The sequence below is a fragment of the Malurus melanocephalus genome, unplaced genomic scaffold (assembly GCF_030028575.1).
Source record: "Malurus melanocephalus ecotype Western Australia unplaced genomic scaffold, MMel_1.1 scaffold_987, whole genome shotgun sequence".
Taxonomy (NCBI): Eukaryota; Metazoa; Chordata; class Aves; order Passeriformes; family Maluridae; genus Malurus; species Malurus melanocephalus.
The window spans coordinates 49,522-69,024 of NW_026624219.1; the positions used below are offsets into that span (position 1 = coordinate 49,522).

At 48.7% G+C, this 19,503-nt stretch overlaps 1 protein-coding gene across 1 annotated transcript in view; it reads right to left on the reverse strand.

Moving 5' to 3' along the window:
• Nucleotides 1-19,129, reverse strand: part of LOC130585875 (protein Wnt-3a-like) — a gene marked incomplete at its 3' end in the record, with an annotated part of 47,476 nt that extends 28,347 nt beyond the window's left edge. The window contains exon 1 of the mRNA XM_057386543.1: nucleotides 18,834-19,129. Coding sequence (XP_057242526.1) covers nucleotides 18,834-18,904 — 71 coding nt within the window. The remainder of the gene's footprint in view (nucleotides 1-18,833) is intronic.
• Nucleotides 19,130-19,503: the final 374 nt, after the last annotated feature.

The window sequence follows — 19,503 nt, forward strand, 5'->3', positions numbered from 1 at the left end:
TCCTAAAAAAGGAGYCTRCAGAYCTTTCTATCCCAGACCCRYTTTCAAACRGGTCAAARTATCAATCACTAATGCTGGAACTTYSCGGGATGAGACTCAGTTTACAGCCTGAAACACACATACACGAATACATGGATACAAAAATGTCCAGCAGGGCTAATTCTCCCTCTGCTGAATCCCCCATACACAGAATATTTGGCAATTCAATCTTTCATATCCAGGACTGCAGGGGATCCCAGACACCTCTGGGATCAAGCTCTCTGTGTATAAGATAGCTCTGGAAAAATGGACCAGTGTTAGGCTAAAGACCTGAGCTGGCTACTCCCACCATTCCCTCTGACTTCCTGAACAAGGCACGGATTGCACTGCACCAACAAATGAAGGAGTTCCTTAAATCCCAGGGGAAACACGATGCCAAGACCAGGAAAGCAAAGGGAAATGTGTTCAGACCTTGTGGAGCTACAGGAAAATAGATGAATGTTTCAATCAGAGAAAAATGAGGTCAATTCTGTTCAAATTTTGCAGAGCTGAAAATGACTGTCAGCTTAGAAACTCAGTTGTAATCACTTTTCTTATAACAATAATCATCATAGAAATAAATTGCCATGGAACTCTGGAGGTCACTGGAGACCACATGAGTTGTGAAGACATCCCTCATTTGCTCGGGATGTTCTGGGGAACCTCCCCATTTCCAGGTTGAGCACACATCCATTAAAAGCCTAATGAAACACGAGGTTTGCTCTTATGAAATCCATCTGCAGTTGGAAGGTTTCTCACTGGAGAGGTCTGCAGCAGGGCAGAGCAAGAAKGAAGCTTCCAGAGCATGGTTAGAAAGTTCCCTGCAGTCAGGGCTGCTGGAGGATTAGCACAATTAGGTTTTGRGAGGATGTGCAGGTACTAGCAAACTTCTCAGCCCCGCAGCCTCCTCAGCCACCCCAAACTCAGGGCTCATCCTGGTGCTGTAATACCATTAGTGTGACATTTGTCACCTGCTGTCCCCAACCTCCAGGCTATGGGGCTGTGCCTGCTCACACCATTCCAGCCTTAAACAGGTTCTCAAGGCTGCAGGACTTCAATAGATTTGAAAAAAAAATCCCTCTGGATTCATCAGGACTGGAATTTCACACATGCTCCTGGCAGAAACCASYGCTCAATGGAGTTCATCTAATCTCTCTGGAACACCTAAAAGTTAGGAATTCAGTTAATGATATCACCCAAACCCTCTCTGACCTCATAACAGAATCATCAGGGCCACAGAAGAAAACCTAAAATACATAGRTGGGGTTGAATTGCCCTCTGGGGAAGTTAGTCCCTAAAAAAGGGTTCTACATGGAAGCTGTAAACTGGATTAGGTTTTAAATTTTGGGTGACAAAAGTTTGCCATGATGGATGGAATCCTTTTCCTGAGCCATGGACACACACAAAAAATATCCAACAGCCAGTTCAGAGGGAAAGGCTTTTAAATCACCTCTCAGCATGGCTTTAAACTAAAGGATATTTAGATTAGATATTGGGAAGAAATTCTTGGCTGTGAGGGTGGTGAGGTATTGGAACAGATTGCCCAGAGTAGCTGTGGCTGCCCTTGGATCCCTGGCAGTGTCCAAGGCCAGGTTGGGCATTGGGGCTTGGAGCAGCCTGGGACAGTGGAAGGTGTCCCTGCCCGTGGCTGGGGTGGAATGGGATGATCTTTAAGACTCCTTCCAATTAAATCCCTTCCATGGCTCAATTATGTCTATGATTCTGTAGTTAACAAACASTGATGGCAGCTCAATATTTCTCCAAATCACTGTCAAAGTTCTACCAAGCCAGTCATAAACCATGGGCTGCCCTCTGAGGGGTGCAGGGATGAAAAATTGCTTCTGTTTTCTGTGCAAAGTCTTGGTTGTCCCCATCACAGCCATAAATGGGTTATACCAGGCTGCTAACACTGCTCCAGTCACAAAAAAAAACCTGTGAATTAGCAGACCCGAGGTCAGCAACCCTGTCCTAGAGTGGCCAGAACCAGCTGCTCTAGAAAAAAAATTCTGGAAGTGCCCTGCACAGGATGTTTGTGGAACATCATTTCCTTGCATGAATCTTAACACTGGTCTTCATCAGCCAGATGCCACTTTCAGCCCARAAATAAAAGCCCCAAAATACCCTTTGTTATTAACGGTGACAATCCTGAATCCTTGTACTAACTCTGCAAATGTTGCCTGGAAAAATTCTTTTGAAAAGTATTTTTGTTTAAACTGGAGGTTTTGCTGGTTGCACCAGAGAAGGTTTAGGCCTTTCACCTCTTTTCTCCAGGCAAAACCAACAAGGAAGGTCAAGGACCTGACAAACACTTTGGGTTTCTCATCAGCCTCTCTTAAAATAGGGATAAAAGCCTCCCAGACACCAACTGGCATCACATCAATGATATTTGTGGGGTGTTCAGGCACCCAGTCATCCCTCCCAACTTTACCTGTCTAAAAGGGAGGTGTTTGGGCTGTTTCTAGAGTGGATGGAGAAAGATAGGCAACTCCAGACAGTGATTCATCACATCCACTAGAAAGATCCCAATCTCAGGAAGGATGAATCGCCCTCAAAAGTGCCCAACTTTCTAAGATGGTAGGCTCAGATAGTTGAGYGTTACTTGGCTAAAATTGAGTGAATTTGGTCCAGAAGCCTCTCAGGGGAGGTTCTGTCACCCACCAGAGCACAGATACAGCTCCTGGTGTGCTTGGAGACAGGAGAGGTGCTCAGACATCCCAAGAAAACCCTGCTTTCACCACAGAGCTGTCCCCAGTTGGGGAAGTGGAACACTTCTCCAGGATGAACTGAACCTTCCCCATCTCACCTGAAAGGAGATGCCTCAGATAACTTGAGTCAGCCTTTGGGATCATCGTGAGACAAAGTCTCAGCTCATAAGCAAGTGGGTTGTTAGTTTTCTGGGTATTTTTTTTTTTTTTTTGGACTGGAACATCCAGTCCAGTTCTTGGAATATTTTAAGGTCATTTTCCCTTGCTCTGTCCTCAGGCTCATGCAGTTATGCTCAGCCGGCTTCTAGGCAAGGTTTCTATCTCTACACCCCTGGAAGACCCACAGACCACTACTCCAAGAAATGAAATCGAGGTCTTTCCTTCAGAAAATCAAAGTCTTTCCTTCAGAACACTTGGTGGCCATTTCCCAGGTTTATGGGAAGCAGTTGGAAAAGCACCCGGTGACCTCAAGGCAACCTGGGAGCACTGCTCACCCCACAACTACACCACCCTTCCTCCGCTGGCTAAAGAGCATTTTACATGCCTGACTTCGTATCTCCACACGTTTAAATCTCTTCAGGGCTCGGGAGCTGGCTGTGAGAAACAACAATATTAATATTCTGACAGTGCCCAGAAGGTCTCTTACTATGAGGCAAGCAAAGCTTGTGTGGTGTCTGTAGATTATCTGCCCTTGTTGGCTGATCCTGGCCACCAGGACCTCAAGGACCTCAAGGACCTCAAATTCCCTGCCAAAACAGTGCAGTGGAGTCAATCTCAGCAAATCCTTTCTGGCAAACCAAAGGTGAGCTGAAATAATTGCAATTTGAAATGGAGAAATGGCAAAACTGTGGTTTATGTAAAGCAGAGGGGTTTGATTTTTGTTTTTCAGGATGGCTTTTCAAGGGTACTGAGGTTAGAGGCACHGGCCCAAGTTACTGGGAGTCAAACCAGGGTGTGAGCCATGTGAACACCCATGTGAACGTTCTTACCCCCTGGTAAATATGAACCATCTCGTGTTTATTGCAGGGAAAGAGCATTCACACGGGCAGTTACCACAGAAAAACTGGCATCTGATGAGTTCACACCCTAACTTAGCTCGTGGTAATTTGTGCAGGTGCCCAGCCCCTACTGGGTGCCATTCCCAAAGCAGGGTTGGAGGACACAATGTCCCCTTTATCCTCGGAGTCAGCACCTGCCCACGGGACGGGAAAATGAGCCCCGCCAGCTCCCTCCACTCCGTTCTGAGTAGGGTTTTGAACCCAGTTCCCCAAATCTCAGCAGCACGCCCTGGCTAGTGGATGATGCCGTCCCCCAGAACCACCAAATCAATTATTCACATTGATTGAGGCTTGGCCTGCTCTGGGGATCCAACCAGGAACCTCCAGAGCTCGGAGCTCTCGGCACCCCGATACCTGAGAGCTGGGTGCAGATCAGGATACGCGTAATGGACGGATTTGGGGAGTCCTGAAGGATTCACACCAGAGTTCTGCAATTCTGCCTTTGCATGCCCCAAAACCCCATGCAGCCCCAAGCCAAGTTYTGCTGCACGTTGTCAGATATGTACAAGCCTTAACTGGGCTCCTTCTCCCTGCTGCGATGGGATAGGGGAGATGGGACCGAGATATGCCTGTAATTTCCATACATTATTACTGCATGTCCCTGATAGCGTGGATAATAATGAGCTGTGCATCAGCCCGGTGCAGGAAAGACTCTCCCAGGCTCCATCTCAACCCCTGCGACCCAGCCCGGTGCCCCAGCACAGAAAACGAACAGAACTGCCCCSGTGTTTAAGGATAAACACAAAGTGAACACGGCGCTTTCCTGGCCCAGAATCAAAGTGTGAAGCAACTGGAAGGATAAAGACCTAAAGGACTCAGAGTCTCAAGATGTGAGACAAAGGAATTGCTCCAAAGCAGCACTTTCCTGGCCCAGAATCAAGTGTGAAGCAACCTGTGGGTTCCTAAAGAAACTCTGAGTCCAAGACACAAGAGAAATAGGTTTCCCAAAGCCTGTGACAGCCAAAGGAAGATTCTCTGTGAGTTCCAGCTGGCTTTGGAGCAGAAGCCAAAGCTGAGAAAAGGGATCTGTGATCTACCTGTCTATCCATATACACACAGGTGTATGTATCGTATGTGTATTAAGCTACCTTCCTTCATAATAAACGCTTCTTCTCTCCAAAGAATCATCAAAGGAAGTGTTCACTGGGCTTTTCTAGGATGTGTTCAGCACCAATCCATGAGGGAAGTGGGTGACACGCAGCTGTGACAGGGAACCATGGAGCTCCAAAGCATTGGAGTCCATTCTCCTTAAAATTAAATGAAGTTCCTTCRCTTCAACTCTTCCTCAGCCACACAAAGCAATGAAGAGATTCCTGGCATGGCCCACTCGCTCCATGCTCTCCTTCCTCCCATAAATCAGAAAGATTTCCACCTCAGAAAGAGAAGGAAGAAAGGGGAAGAAACCCTCTGACCATCAGAGGGCTGGAGCAACCACCCTACAAAGGMRGSCTGGGRGAGCTGGGATTGTTCAGGCTGRAGAACTGGGACCTCATTGYAATTCCAGCAACTAAAGGRAGCTTGTAAAAAAAGAGAGAGGGGYATTTTTTACACGGGCAGATAGGGATAAGACAAGGGAAACAGTTTTAACTAAATGAGGAGAGATTTAAATGAGATATRAGGAGGAAGTTCTTTACTCAGAGAGGGGTGAAGCACTGGATCAGCTGTGGATGCCCYRTCCCTGGAAGTGTCCAAGGTCAGGCTGGATTGAGTGACYTGAAGCAGTGAAGGACATCCTTGGCTGTCCCAGGGGGCTGGAACTGGATGACTTCAAAGGTCCCTTCMAACCCAAACCATTCTGGGCTCTGTAATTCCATGAAACAGAAGAGGAATTGAAGAAAACAAGAAGTAGAACAAGGAGTTGCTCTGTGGGCCCTGAAACTGGTGAGCACTGGCTCCTCTGTCTGGATTTAGGATGTCCAGGGACCATGGATGTACACACACTGCTCACATTTATATCCTTTTTAACTGCCCATTCTTGTGAGATTTGTGGATATCCAGTAATTTCAGAACCTCTGCCAAATGAAGCTCATTGGGCTAAGAGGTTTAAATGTCATTATGGGGACAAGCAGGCAGCGGGATTGCTTAAGCCTTGGACGGTGTAGAAACAAGTTTTGAGAGATGGATCAGAGCAGAAGATGATCTGAGAGCCCTTCCATGAGCCCCTCCTTGCCCCCAACCTGGGTCCCCCTCAGTTCCTTTACACCAGGAGTCACAGGTCTGCATAAAAACACTTTGTGAAGGCCTGAAATTCACAGAAAAAAGGTCAGCATGGCTGAAAATTACACCTGAGGTCTCTCCAGCTATTCTTTCCTAAGATTAATAATAAAGTCTAACTTAGCACAGCAGTGCYCAAGGCTAAGTTCATGCCTTGCTGAGCACCCAGAGAGTTTAATAACAAAACCTATGCAGAGACCTGAAATTCAGTCAGTTCAGAGTTCRTATCAGTTTCCTCACTCTTCCACCATACTGATGCCACTGTGCTCTTCTGCATCAAAGGAAATCCCAGGCACCTTTCCTGACATCTCTAAGATCAAGGAAATTTGAGATAAACCCAGCTCTTCCTCATTCGCAGTAACAGAAACAGTCTGGGAATTCCAGGACCAGACAGCACAAGGGTATGAATAAATTCATACAGATCTTATCAGCAAGGTCAGCAGAGTCACGAAAACGTGGAGCTCAGGAGACAACAGGAGTCCTGCTGCAGGGATTTCAGAACCACAATTTCAGAATCATGATTTCAGAATCACGATTTCAGAGTCATGATTTCAGAACCACAATTTCAGAACCACGATTTCAGAACCACAATTTCAGAACCATGATTTCAGAGTTGTGATTGGCCTTGAGGGTGGTCTCTGTCAAGGTGCATCCACTGGGCAGTTCACTGTTGGTTACAAAAAATCAGTCCCGATGACTGAATCTTTTACAAATGGTGCTTCTGCAAGAGCACTTTTCTTGAATCAGCCTTTGCATTGAAACACCATAGAACCAAAAAAGGAGRGACTTCTGCAGAAACACAAATTCCTTGTCCATGGGAACTGAGGGCAGGAGGAGTGTAAGGATTTGGGCATGATGGGCACTGACTATGTTCATGCAGGAGTCAGGCTCCCAGCTGGTCATCTTGGTTCTGCTGATCCCCAACAGAGAGATCCTTTTCCTCCAGAGATTGACATTGATAGGGCTGGTGRGTCACGGCCAGGAAGTGCCAGCCCTCACTCCTGGCCTGCAAAGGGAGCTTGGATGACTCCCTGGGAAGGGATGAGCAGCTCTGAGGCAGAGGGTGATGAGCCCAGCTCAGCAGGCCTGCAGTGCGTAAGAACAATCCTAAACTCCTCACTCRTGGTCTCTGCCACGCTGACTCACACGTGACCAGCTGCCCTAACTCTTATCCTCACCCAAAAATGGTTTGGTGCTTTTTTAAACCRTGGGTCAGAGGTAACTCTGGCATAACTTCTCCTCCTGGCTCTGCTCAGCGACCCCACACTGTCCCCTGGAATGGGATGTGGGCAGCTGTCTCTGCCACAGCCTGTAGGAAACTCTCATTTTCCAGCTTTCTTGTTCTCTCTGTCCAGGTCCCCAGGCTGTTTAGGCTTGTGAAGGGCAGAGAAGAAATATGGCCAGAGGTGTCCCAAGGATGTGTTTTAGCTCCTGGATTATCTTTTCCTCCAGTTAATCAAAAAGCCTACAATTCATTAGATAATCATGGTTTTGCATATTGCCCTGCCCTTCTGGCAYCAGAGCTGCCAAAACTRGGRTCTGCATGCAAGAATCCAACAAGGGCCTGCTCTCCCCTGTGTCTGGASCCTGTYGGCAGGACAGAAYTCCTCAATTTWTTCTGGGTGCCAGKGTCAGGGGCAGCAGGAGCCACCACYGCTSTCACTGCTGCTGGCAGACACCACCAAGGTACCCACAGCTGTAAAATCAGRCCAGTTTGTACAAATCCTGAACTGGTTTCTCTGTTAGAATCYGGAGACTCTTCCAATCAACAGGACAGCTGCAATTTTGGTGGACCTGTCATGAAGCTGTGCTGGGGACACCCCATCTTGTTTTGGGCTGAGCTTGACCCTTTCATTCACCAGGAGACCRAGACTGCACCTTGAGTCAGCCGGACAAACGGACTCGATGTTCCTTTGGATCACAGACTGCCCACACCCCTCTGGGCAAGCTGCACCAAGGGTTTCAGTGGCCACTGAATTAGCATTTCCCTGTCTGATGYCCAATCAACTGCTAATGTGTCTTATCTCTTCTCTTTCAACTCTGTTTGCCCCATCTGTCTGGGCCTGGTCCTCTCCCAGGCAAAGCCCAGTTCCCTCTGTGCCCTCGGTCTTGTGTCGCAAGTGACTTTGAGGTTTTGCAATCCATCCACTAATATCCATGACCCATCCTGCTAGGAAAAAGCTGTGATCCTCTAAGCTCCTTCCTTCTCCAGATGATATTCCTGCTAGCAGTGACTCAGTGTTAGCTACTGCTTATATCCATGACTTCTTCACGACTCCCATTTAGGCRGATTTAATCCAGCCTGGAGCACGTGTGGATGGATGAGGGGATTTCTGGATTTAACGGTGCTGGAAGCTGTTACACCTATTTTTGCAAGCCCACAGCGGGATGGATCTTAGTTAACCCAAGGTGTCCTAGAGTTAGGCAGCTAAATCTGTGCTGCCTGAAGTCTGCTCTCCCTGCAGCATGTGAGAGGAAATAAGCACTTCAAAAAACAGCAACAGAGCTAATCCACTTTTCCTGATGCTCAGAATGAGCTGAGAATATTCATGGGCCTGTCATTGCAACCCCTGACAAGGGGCAGCTCGATAAAACCAGCTAATTGATCACATTTGCAGCGATGCCATYGATAAGTCTGAGGCATTAAAAACAAATTTTGTGTCTAAGTAGCCCTGCACTTCCCTCCTGTCCTTCCCCACKCAGCCYCTTGTTTTGGCTGGGCAGTTCCAGYRGSRAATCTTTCCAGGGGATGACCCACCCACAGCCCTGCTAACGCTGCGGCAGAGCAGCTCTCGGGGCCTGCAGATTGGGCTGCCAGCTCCTTTCTCTATGGATTTAAAAAATCAGCACACTTTGTTCCAGCCAGCTGGGGAAGGGGAGAGGCTGAGCTTCCCACTGCCTGAACCCTTCACTGCAGGAAAACAAGGGGATGTATCAACATGCAAAGGTTGGAAGGGGTTCTGAGCAACCTGGGATGGTGGGAGGTGTCCCTGCCCATGGCAGGGGGTGGAACTGGGCGGGCTCTGAGGTCCYTTCCAACCCAAACCATTCTGGGATTCTGTGGTTCTGTGATCCACAGATGGACACTGTCCACAGAGTCTCCTCACCCTGATCCCAAATCCAGCCACAAGGAGAGGCAGCATTCCTGGGACACGCAGGATCAGTGTGGTACCCAGCTCTCCTGGTCTGCATCACTCATTTCACACCAAATTCATCTCCATGGCTGTTCCCAGAACACACAAGAAATTGAAACCTCACAAGAATTCCCTTCAAATGCCCTTCTGAGAGATGGGATTATTGCTCAGTTCTTCCACACCTGTGGAAAGGAACACCAGCACTTCAAGTGAAGGGTTTTTAAAGGTAGTTTGGTCACTAAAGATGCCCAGGGAAGGGTCTTCCAACGAAAATATCCTTTTTCAGCACTCCTGTGTCTATGTAGACCATAAAATGCCCAGGAGTGGCATAAAATGCTTAAGAGCATATTCAAAGCCAAAATTGACCTATCTAAAGGGAGATATCTTTGCTCCAGCCATCCAGGATCCTCCTCCAGGCAGTGGTTGGGAAACTGGCACAGCTGGTATGGCATTAATTCCACCCCAAAATAAATATCTGACAGGTGTCAGATGAGCTGCACCTCACCTCTCACCACTAACTCTAAAGGAAACTTGACTGTAAAAGGTTCAGGAAGATTCTCCCTCTAGGAGGGATAGAAACCAAATGTGGATCTCCCAAAAAACAGTATTAACCAGATTTTTRTGGAGGAACTGTGGGTCTCCCAGTAAATTCTACAAATCTTATCCGATGCTCAATGRTATTCCCCTGACATTCTCAGGGTTTTGGATGGAGTCCTACCTGTCCAGACTGTCCCATTTCTTCCCAGCTGCAGCAGGCTCATGAAAATAAAAAGGAATTCTCCCTTAAGTGTGTCCCTGAGCCTGCTGAGGATTTAGGGTTGTTTTCTGTCATGCCACACAGCACTGTCTAGCAACAGGCCCCATTGTTGTCCTTRTGGGGACAGAGGGACAAACTGAATGGGAGGCTTGGCAACTGTTCAAGGAGTTCCATTGGTGCCGTCCCACCCCGGGGAAATATCTCTATTAGACAAGGTGAGCCCCTCTGGAAGCACAGGGAGCTCCTGCTCTGCCCCTGGGATTGGTTCCACAGGGCTGAAAATTACACAAATTAAACCTGAGGTAATGGGAAATGGACTCTGCCTTTTCTCCCCGCTCCATCCTACAAAAGTCTTGGGAATTCTGTCGGATAAMAGCGATTTCCCTGAAAACTTGGGCCAGCCTTTTGCCACAAAACTGCTTCTTCCAGCAGAGATGTAGARGAAATGCAAACATGGGAAGTGAAATTAAGAGGCATAAAGCAGGAAAAAAGGAAAAGGGTTTGATTTCAGGCAAATGAAAGCAAAACAAAATCCGAGGAATCCTTGAAATGCAGAAACATCTGTGACTGTGTCCCTCTGCCAAGATAACTGTCAGGACAGGGCCACAGGGAAACCACTTCACACCTCTCTTTAAGAAGTTTGGAGATAAAGTTCTACCACAATCTTGGGGTGATGACTTGTGGCTGTGGTGGGGGACTCTGGATGTGTCTGAGAGCACGAGGAAGAGGCGTTTACTCTCTGGATTAAAGGCAGGATTTAAAATGTTACAGAGGAATCTGAAAAACAYTCAAACTGCTGAGGCTTCCAGCAGCTGGGCTGAGACAAGACAAAAAATAAATTTGCTGAGGACAGGGGTGGCCTGGAGGTTTTTGTACCAGCCTGGATGTCACGAACGTTCCTGCAACAGCAGGAACATGGCTGCACCCATTCCAAGGAACCAGGGAGAGCTGGGCGCTGAACAGATTATAAAATAGAGGGAAATTATGGATAAAAAAATCCATGGCTGGATTAGAGTCATGTGAAATTATGCCAGCCAACAGGATTTATGGCTTTTAGCTGCTAGGAAATAGGAAGTGTGCAAAGACTTTTGTGTTGGGTATAACCTGACTAAACCTGGATGACACTGGTGTCCTCARCTCCTCCACAGAGGATTCCAGCAGGCACACACCTGAGTTACACCATGAGAAGGTGCCCATTTCTCCTCAAAAAAGGAGTCAAGAGCCCCTGGCTTGGATGGAGACACCAAAATTGCAGACAAGTGATAGGTAAAGTGAATTCCACCTTGGGGCTTTGCTCGGGTGCCTGCAGATGGATATGGAATGATGCTCTGGGATTTTCCTGATTGGGATTGGCCTCCATCTACAGCTTAAAAAAGGAGCAGGTCACTGGTGGATCTAGCACAACCCCTGCCAGACCTCTGAGGACAATCAGGATGTCACCAAGCATCTTGTCTCACCTGGYGGTAGAACCTGTGCAAGGGCTCCTGATGGGAACATGGACATTTCCATTTGTGGGCTAGAAGTCATTCCAGGAAGGCATATTTAAAATAYAAATACTGGGAATGGTGCCTGGCAATGAGGAAATCTCCCAAACCTGTGATGAACACGAGGCCAGGCTGGAAATGTGAGGGTCTGAGCCATGAGGAGCCCYTGAGGCACTCTCTGAGCCTTCTCCAACACACTTTGAGCCTACAGAGCCCCATGGGAGAGGAGAAATGACCATCCYAGGCACCTGGAATCCCTTGCAAAGCCGGTGATGTGAGAAGGGAGCCAACCCACGTGCTCTGATGTGACCTTGGTGAAGCCTGACAGTGCAAAGACGCAGCAGGAGAAAAGCATTTCACACCAAGGAGGAGAAGGAATATCCACCTTGGGAAAGAGCAGCAGCATCTCTGCTAATAATCCTCACCCATAAAAAAGCATAACTGGCCACTTTAACGCCAGAAACTGTGGTGAGGAGGGGACCAAAGGCACCTTGAACCTCTTTGATGGCCCAGCCTCTACAAATGCAAAGCTCCCTCTGGGCAGCAGCAACACCCRGATGGGAAGGGGGCTGTGAATATGCAGGTGACAAACCAGGAAGAGGGACAAACATCACCTTTGTGATGCAGAGAGCTCTCCCCCGGCTCCCCGGCTGCTTTCAAAAGCCGTGCCCTATGTTAGGAGTTCAGAACCCGCGAGTTAATGCAGCGGTTCTCCTTTCCTCCCCGTGTTTTTGGCAAGTTCCAGTAGAATTTGGAGTGAACTGATGACTTTTTACAGGTTGTGCTAGGATGACAACAGGACTTAAATCTTTCTGCTTTTAAAGGGGCAGGAGGGGAGAAAAGCACCACGAGTGGCACGGGATAGATGGAAACAGTTGGCCCTAGATAGACAGTTAAGGCCCTAGGCCTGATCCAGCAAAGCCCCGATGGATTCACCACAGGAAAGCTGCTCTCTGAGTGCTGCTCTTCTTTCAGGATTAAGCCCCACTGAACCATCCCAGCCCTGGATCTTTGTCTCTGGTGGTTCCAGATTGGTTTAGGGAGCTCTTTTAGGCTGGGCACACTCCAGTCCAGCCTTGGCTCAGGACACAGACAGGACATTTGCTCTCTGGCCAACACTTCTCCCCCTGCCATTTCCCCCTCCTTTTCATTACATTTCAGGGGGTTTAACCCCAGTACCACCCACCRCGGGTCTGGGCAGAAATCACCAAGCTTCACATCGCCACAAGTCAGCAGGTGCCTCTTTGGAACCTTCCCCTTCCCACCCAGGACCTCACTCATACCGCTCCCCGCCTCTTTCCAGCCACTCTTCATCCCCACAGGGTTTTTTTTGGGACCCAGGGCACGAGCACGGGTCCAGTCCCGCTGGGGGGAGGGAATTTCACCWCGGCTGTCGGCGGGACCGGTCCATCCCCACTGCAGGCGGCTCYGTGCCGGGAACAGCCCCGCGGTGCAACCCCAAAAGGAGCATCCATCCTGAGTCAGGGATTCCCCACTTGTGCAACGCCTGCTAAGCGCTGTCATTACGGCCAATAAAGCCCTTTGAAATGCGTTCGGGCTCTGGGAATCACGCAATCGAGGAACTGAGCGAGGGCAAAGCCGAGCATCRCCAACCCCTGCTTGTCCCGCTGGGATTTTCCTGCGCTCCCGTGCATGACAAGGAGAAAGTTTTGCACCTCGACGATGTCTAACATGGAATAATCTCCTTCCCCTCCTGCTTTGCACCAGCGATGCAGGAATTGGTGCAGGGACTGGAAAAGCAGCAGCGCTGCCGCGGGGCTGGTGCTGAGTGGGAAGGAAGTGGGATGCGAGCAGGAAAGGGATCCCACAGGTTTGGGATGGAGACTGCAGTGACCCAGCCTGATTTCCCCTTGACTTTCTTTTCTAGAAGACACCTCCTCAGTAAAAATCGAGGCTCCTCCAGCCTGAATCTTCAGAAGAAATGGTCAAAAAGTCTTTTTTGGCCAACAGAAAACGATGCAATTGCCATCCCTCAATCCCAGCTATTCTGGTTGAAGATGCTCCTGCTCACTGCAGGATTAGATGACCTTTAAAAGGTTCCTTCCAGCCCAAACTATTCTAAGACCCCAGAACTTTTCCAGTGAGAATTTTCAGAGATGTTCAAATGTCTGTAAAGGCCAGGTTTCACCTCCAGGGTTACCTGGAAACAGCTGGGGAGAACAATTATTCATTTTTCCKTATCTTAGTTAGGAAAGGCTKTGTGTTGGATGCAATTCCTTCAGCCAACGTTTGGAATATCTAGTTGCTGGTTTTCAGGGTAATTAATCTAATAAAGTCCTCTTAAAAATGGGAAGGGAAAAATCAATTAATAGGTAGCACAACAACACAATTTAATAACATGAGTTTGAAATCTGAGTGGATGAGGGATTAGGGATTTTCTTTAGCACAYAACGGGCTCTCTGGGAAAGTCCCAGCTCTCCCCGTGTTTGAAACAGGGACTTCTTGGTAAGACCTTGCAAAAWTTTCAGTTCCTGCTGCAAACAAACCTCCCAGGGTGATCTTGGTCCAGTCATTTAATCTCACCAGAGCAGGCCCTCCATGGATGGACTACACCAGGAACAGCACAAACACCACCAGAGTCTGTTCCTTCAATCCCACACAAAAATGGAGATGGGAAATGATTCCCCTTCCCTGTGGCACACGGCATCCTCTGCACGAAATGGGTTTTACCACTTAGATCTACACAGACAGATCCCTTTGACCCTTTTCCCTCTACTCCACTGCTGCCTGGGTGCAAATCACCCACCCCAAATCCAGAAAATCCAGACTGGGGAAAGAGTGGGTATCTGAGAGGAGCCTAAACCATAACTCTGTGATGATATCCTGCCTGGGATAAAAGAGCTGTGTCAGACACATGGATCCAGGTACATAAAGGCAATTCCCAGGCCTTGGGACAGGGGTGGATGCAGAGGGATTACAGCTGATGGGCTTTCACATCACACCACAGCCTGCTCCAGCAGGGAGGAGATGAATTCCAGCACCTGGGAGATKTCCACCCCTCAAGCCCAGCCAGTTGAGCAGAGAAGAGGGGAGATGCAGTTCATCCCTCTGAGCTCTGGAGATCACTTTGGGAGCCCTGGTGCCAGCACCCGTGGCTCAGGCTGTCCCTCAGGTGACCTTCCAGGGCTCTGCCTCCCTCCTGGCTAACCAGGCACGCTCATCCCTTGCTCTGCCAAGCCAAGCTTTGCTTTCCCAGGAGTRCAGCCTGCCAGGGCTCAGTTTGGTTCTGCAGGATTTGAAGTGAGMGAAGGATTGGGTTTCTCACGGGATGCAGGACCTGGCCTGGCTTTCACTCACTTTGAAATGGGAGCTGTTCCATCCACATGGAGGGAAACAAATCCCAGGAGAGCCCTGGAGCAGAGCAGCAGCCAGGAGCTCATCCTGTGCTGCCAYGGAGCAGGGACAGGCTCGGCTGCTGCACCGGGGCTGGCAGGGCTCACTCCCACCCCACTCCCAAGCACTGAGAGTTCCCGAATCACAGAAAATACAGGTGGAAAGGTCTGTTAGATCCTTATCCCCAGCACTCATGGAGCGGGGATCCTGCAGAGCACCACAGCTTTGCCCGATTTATCCTCCATGGATGAGTAAATCGATGGAGCTGCGGTGGCCAGTGCTGGGGCAGAGGAGCACAGCCAGGCTACAGGCATGGAAATGTTTCCACACACATCCTCACATCCCTCCCATCCTCTCCCAAAGAGCAGCCTGCCATTTCCAGGAGCTGTTCACTCTGATATTGGTGATTACAGCTCCTCTCCCTGCCCAGTTTTTCRTGGGGCTGATCCCATCCATCCCACCCCACTTGGGGTGTGCCATCAGTGCGAGGGGACAGGACAGACGAAAGGACAGGCATTGATGCCCAGAACAATGCCACCACATCAAATCCTAGCCCATCCCGGTTACTCCATCAGACATCCTCTTCCAGTCCCTCTCCAGGCACACAATCTAACCTCACACATCCCAAGCTGCCTCACAGACAGGGAAAAACRACATTTGAGTTAAATTTTCTCACAGAAAAAGGGTCTCCCTGCACTTCCAACTCAGCCCAGAGAGCCTCTCCTGGGATCATCTCCACCATGAGCAGCATCCTGGGCTGCAGGRGGTTAAGATTCCCAGCRTGGAAACTCTGTRTTAATTTTTATTGCTGKTTTTTTTCCCTCCTGAATCCAACCCTCCTCCCTTCTGAATCATTTCTGCCCACTGGCTGTGTTCASACCAAGTCAGGGCACTTAGCACTGATTAAAAAATAAAATAAATAAAATTAAATACTTTTTTCTATGCCATGTGGAGAAGGTCAAGGCAGTGCAAGTCAGCTGGAAGAAGTTTTAATTTTGTTCATGCTGCTCCTATGACTCCACATGGACCCCAGGCTCCCACAGGACAGGGAACAGGTTACATTTAATCCTCCCTTAGCCATCAATTCTGTTTCGGAATTCCCTCAGTCTTTCTTCACTCATTCCAATATTTTTTCTTTTTTTTTTTTTTTTTTTTTTTTTTTAAACAAACCAAGAAATGAACAGCTCTAACAACTTTTAAAAAAACAAAAAAAGCAAAACCCAAAAAGCATCTGATTTTTTGCTGTTAATCTGGCCCCTGAGTGTGGGAGAGCCCTGCTGCTGCTACCAGGAGCTGCTTCAGGTTGAACAGCTCAGTGCTGCACTGCACTGGAGCTCCTGTGGCACAATAAATCCCACCAGTGCATCCCCAAAACTTGGCTCATCAGTTTCAAGGGGAAGCAGCCCCTCTTCTTTCATTTATTACTTTTAAACCATTCTTTTCAAAGCCTCTCTTATCCCAGCCTTTAAATTCATTATTTGCTGGTTTTAAGAAACTCACGGGGCCTTCCCCCACCATCCCCACTGAAAGGAAGTGGACGGAGCCCGGGAGCTTTGCTGCTCCAGGGGATCTTTTCCTTTTTCCTCCACTAAACTTTTTCCAAAGGTCCCAGGAATGAGGGAATCTGCTCGGCCTGACTTAAACAGGTGCCCCTATGCCATGGTGGGGACAGAAATTTTAAGAGCTCAGCCAAAAAAGAAGCTGTGAGAGACAGACAGAACTTACAGCAACAGGCACAAGTTMATTTGCTCCCCCTGACAGACACATACTTTATATTTCCCCTAATTTTGGGACAATAATTAACCAAAACCTGCGGGAAAATAGAATTTCTCAGCCTCTGCTTTTGCACAGATTTTCTCCGAGTGCAAATACCCACAGCCCTGTGTGCTTCAGGATGAGCTGATGCTTTAATTAGAAGCGATTAGTGGGGAGGGGGCACGATTTGGGGGTGGGAAATGACAGATTTTCTGCTGTAAATACTCAAATCACCGTGAGCTGATACAGGGGAGGCTTTAAACAGAGGTAGCTGGGATGGGATGTTTGCTGCTTGCATGACCAGACTGACAAATTCCTGCTCCTCTTTTCCAAAAAGCAAAACAACAACAACAACAACACAAAAGAACAGTACAAAATTAAATTTAAATGAAACAAAGCAGCACGAGCAATTTGCTAAATTTGGGAGCATCCGTGCCGGCCTAGGAGTAAAGGAACTTCCCTCCCGTTATTGGGATGGATGTTCATCCCGGGGACCCCGTGCCACCCTCCAGGCCTGATTGCCACATTTCCAGGACTGCTCCCCATCTCCAGCCACCGGGGTGGCCGCGGGTTYATATCTTGCTTGAGGATAAATAAAGAGGGAAAGGTTGGGGATAAAATAAAGAGGGAAAGGGGTGGGAGGGCGAGGGGGAATTTAGGCAGCCAATGTAACAGCTCCCGGCCTCTCCTGCGACTCCCCCACCCCAATCAAACCCTCCTTTGCATTTCCATGGCCTAAGGGGGGTTTCTCTTCGCGAAAGAAACGTCTGAAACCGCTGCCTGGCACCGGGGAAGGACAGGGAAAAAGCAGCCCCAAAGCCCGGAGTGTCGCCACCGCCTCCCCCGCGCACACACCTGATGCCCCGGTCTGGAAAGAGACCTCCGGCCCCTCTTTCCAGCTCCTTTTTCCAGCCTTTTCCCCTCGGACAGCCGCGGCTGCCGCAGCTCCGGGAGCGGCGCGGGGACAGGGGACAGAGGGGACCGGGGGGACAGGGGGGACCGGGGGGCAGGGGCCGCGTTCCCCTCGCCGGGTGACAAGCGAATATTTATGTCGGTATTAGAGGAATGCGTTTCCTTCTCCAATCAGGAATGCAAGCAGAGTTTCTAATTATAAGTTAGATGGTGGCTGGGAATAAAAGATTGCTTTTTAATGACTCCCGTCCAGGTGCTCTCGCTGCCTGTCTTCCCAAGAACACATTTGCATTTTATTGCTTTTTCTCCCATCCCAACGAATTCCCTGCTTTCAGACATACCTGAAATAGTTGGAGAGGCTGCTGCCTTCAACACCCTCACCTCGGCACCGCCGGGCAGGGGGGGCCCGCGGATCCCGCGTGGGGGGAGCAAGGATTAAACGCACTTTAAAAATTAATTAGGAGGACGGCGATGATTTTTTTTTTGTTTGGGGGGGGGGGGGCCGCTTCGGAGCTGTTGGCAGCGCGGCCGCGGAGCCCCTCGGCAGCCCCCCGGCTCAGCCCGCGCAACCCCGCGGAGCAGGAGCTTCCCTGCGCTAGGGCTTCCCTGAGCCCAATTACCTCCGCGGGGTAATTAGAGCAGATCGTGCAGTTACATGCCTTGCCCAGCACCATTTGCTTTTTGTGGGGGAGCGGGAGAGAAAAAGCTCTTAAAGGCGTAGGGYGCAAAGCGCGGAGAGGGCGAAGAGCCGGGAGCGGCGACCCCCCAGCAAGCGCCGCATCCCGCGGGAAGGGGCGCGCAGMAGCCGCGGATTTTGCGCCGGGCGCTTCTCCGCCAGCCCCGTCCCCGCTCCCCGCTCTGCCTTCCCACAGCCCAGGTTGYTGAGCCTTCACCTCCTTTCTCTTCYTTCCCGTTCCCCCCGTCACCCCATTCCTTATTTTATTTTTCTTCACCCCTAAATATTCCTTAAAGCGAAAGGGGGGAAAAAAAACACCCGAAAGTTTTCCTCCTTTCCCCCTTTTCCTTCCACCTGACTAGCTCGAAATCACCTTGAAATGCTCATGTCAACTTGTATCATTATCTCTTTAATTCAGGCAGCGCCTTTTGTTCTTCACAGGAGAGGATCAAAGCACTCCAAAAAAAAAAAAAAAAAGAAACAACAAAACTTTCCGATCGCTCCCTCTCGCTCTCTCTCTTTTACAGTAGGAGAAGGAGAGATCAGGTATAACCCAGTCAAAATAAACAAAGTGAATGCATAAATAAAAGAGGTGAAATGCAGGTTCTAAGAACTTGCTGGCGCTGGAACAATCCCACCTCTTTAGCTGAGTGGCAACGAAAGGAGAATTTCAAGTCATCTTAAGCGCAGGGGTTGCCGAGAAAACAGAGGAGGGGAAAAATAAATGAAAATGAGCGAAAAAAAAAAGAAGAAGAATAAAACTTACCACCAGATTGGGTAACTTGACAGAGCCTGACTCAACCCACAAAGAAACAGGAAATATCCAAAAGAGGCCATTGATGAAAAGTTGTCTTTCTTTTTTTTTTTTTTTTAACCAGAGTTGCCAAAAACCTTCCTTTCTTCTGAGGCAGGATGATTATTTTAATAATAATAATAATAACAATAATTTAAAAAAAAAGTCAAATGAAGTGAACTCAACCCGACCAGGTAAATCCTCTCTTGCTTCCTCTACTACTCTCAAGGAAAAAAAAAATCTCAGAGAGGTAAAAAACTCTTCTCTCAGCCAAGACACTGAAGGCAAAAAAAAAAAAAAAAAAAAAAAAAAAAAAAAAAAAAAAAAGAAAAAAAAAGTTTGAAGTAGCTCTCTTAAAAAGGACCCAATCAGCACTTATTGCCAAAGGGAGAATTCTGATGCTTTGGCTTGTTCTGTCAATCAGGAGCGTGAAGTCAGGAATGAGCTAATTGCAAGGAGATAGTGTTTTAATACTCATTAGGGGGCACGTTGGCCCACAAGCCAAGGGATAAAATGTAGTTTTAAAAAGGGGAAGGAAGATTTAGGGGGTTTAAATAGACAGGGGGGACCCCTGTGGATTTGGGTAGCTATAACAACCTGCCCGGATTTCACTCCCTGGGTCGAAGCTACTAAAATGCAAAAA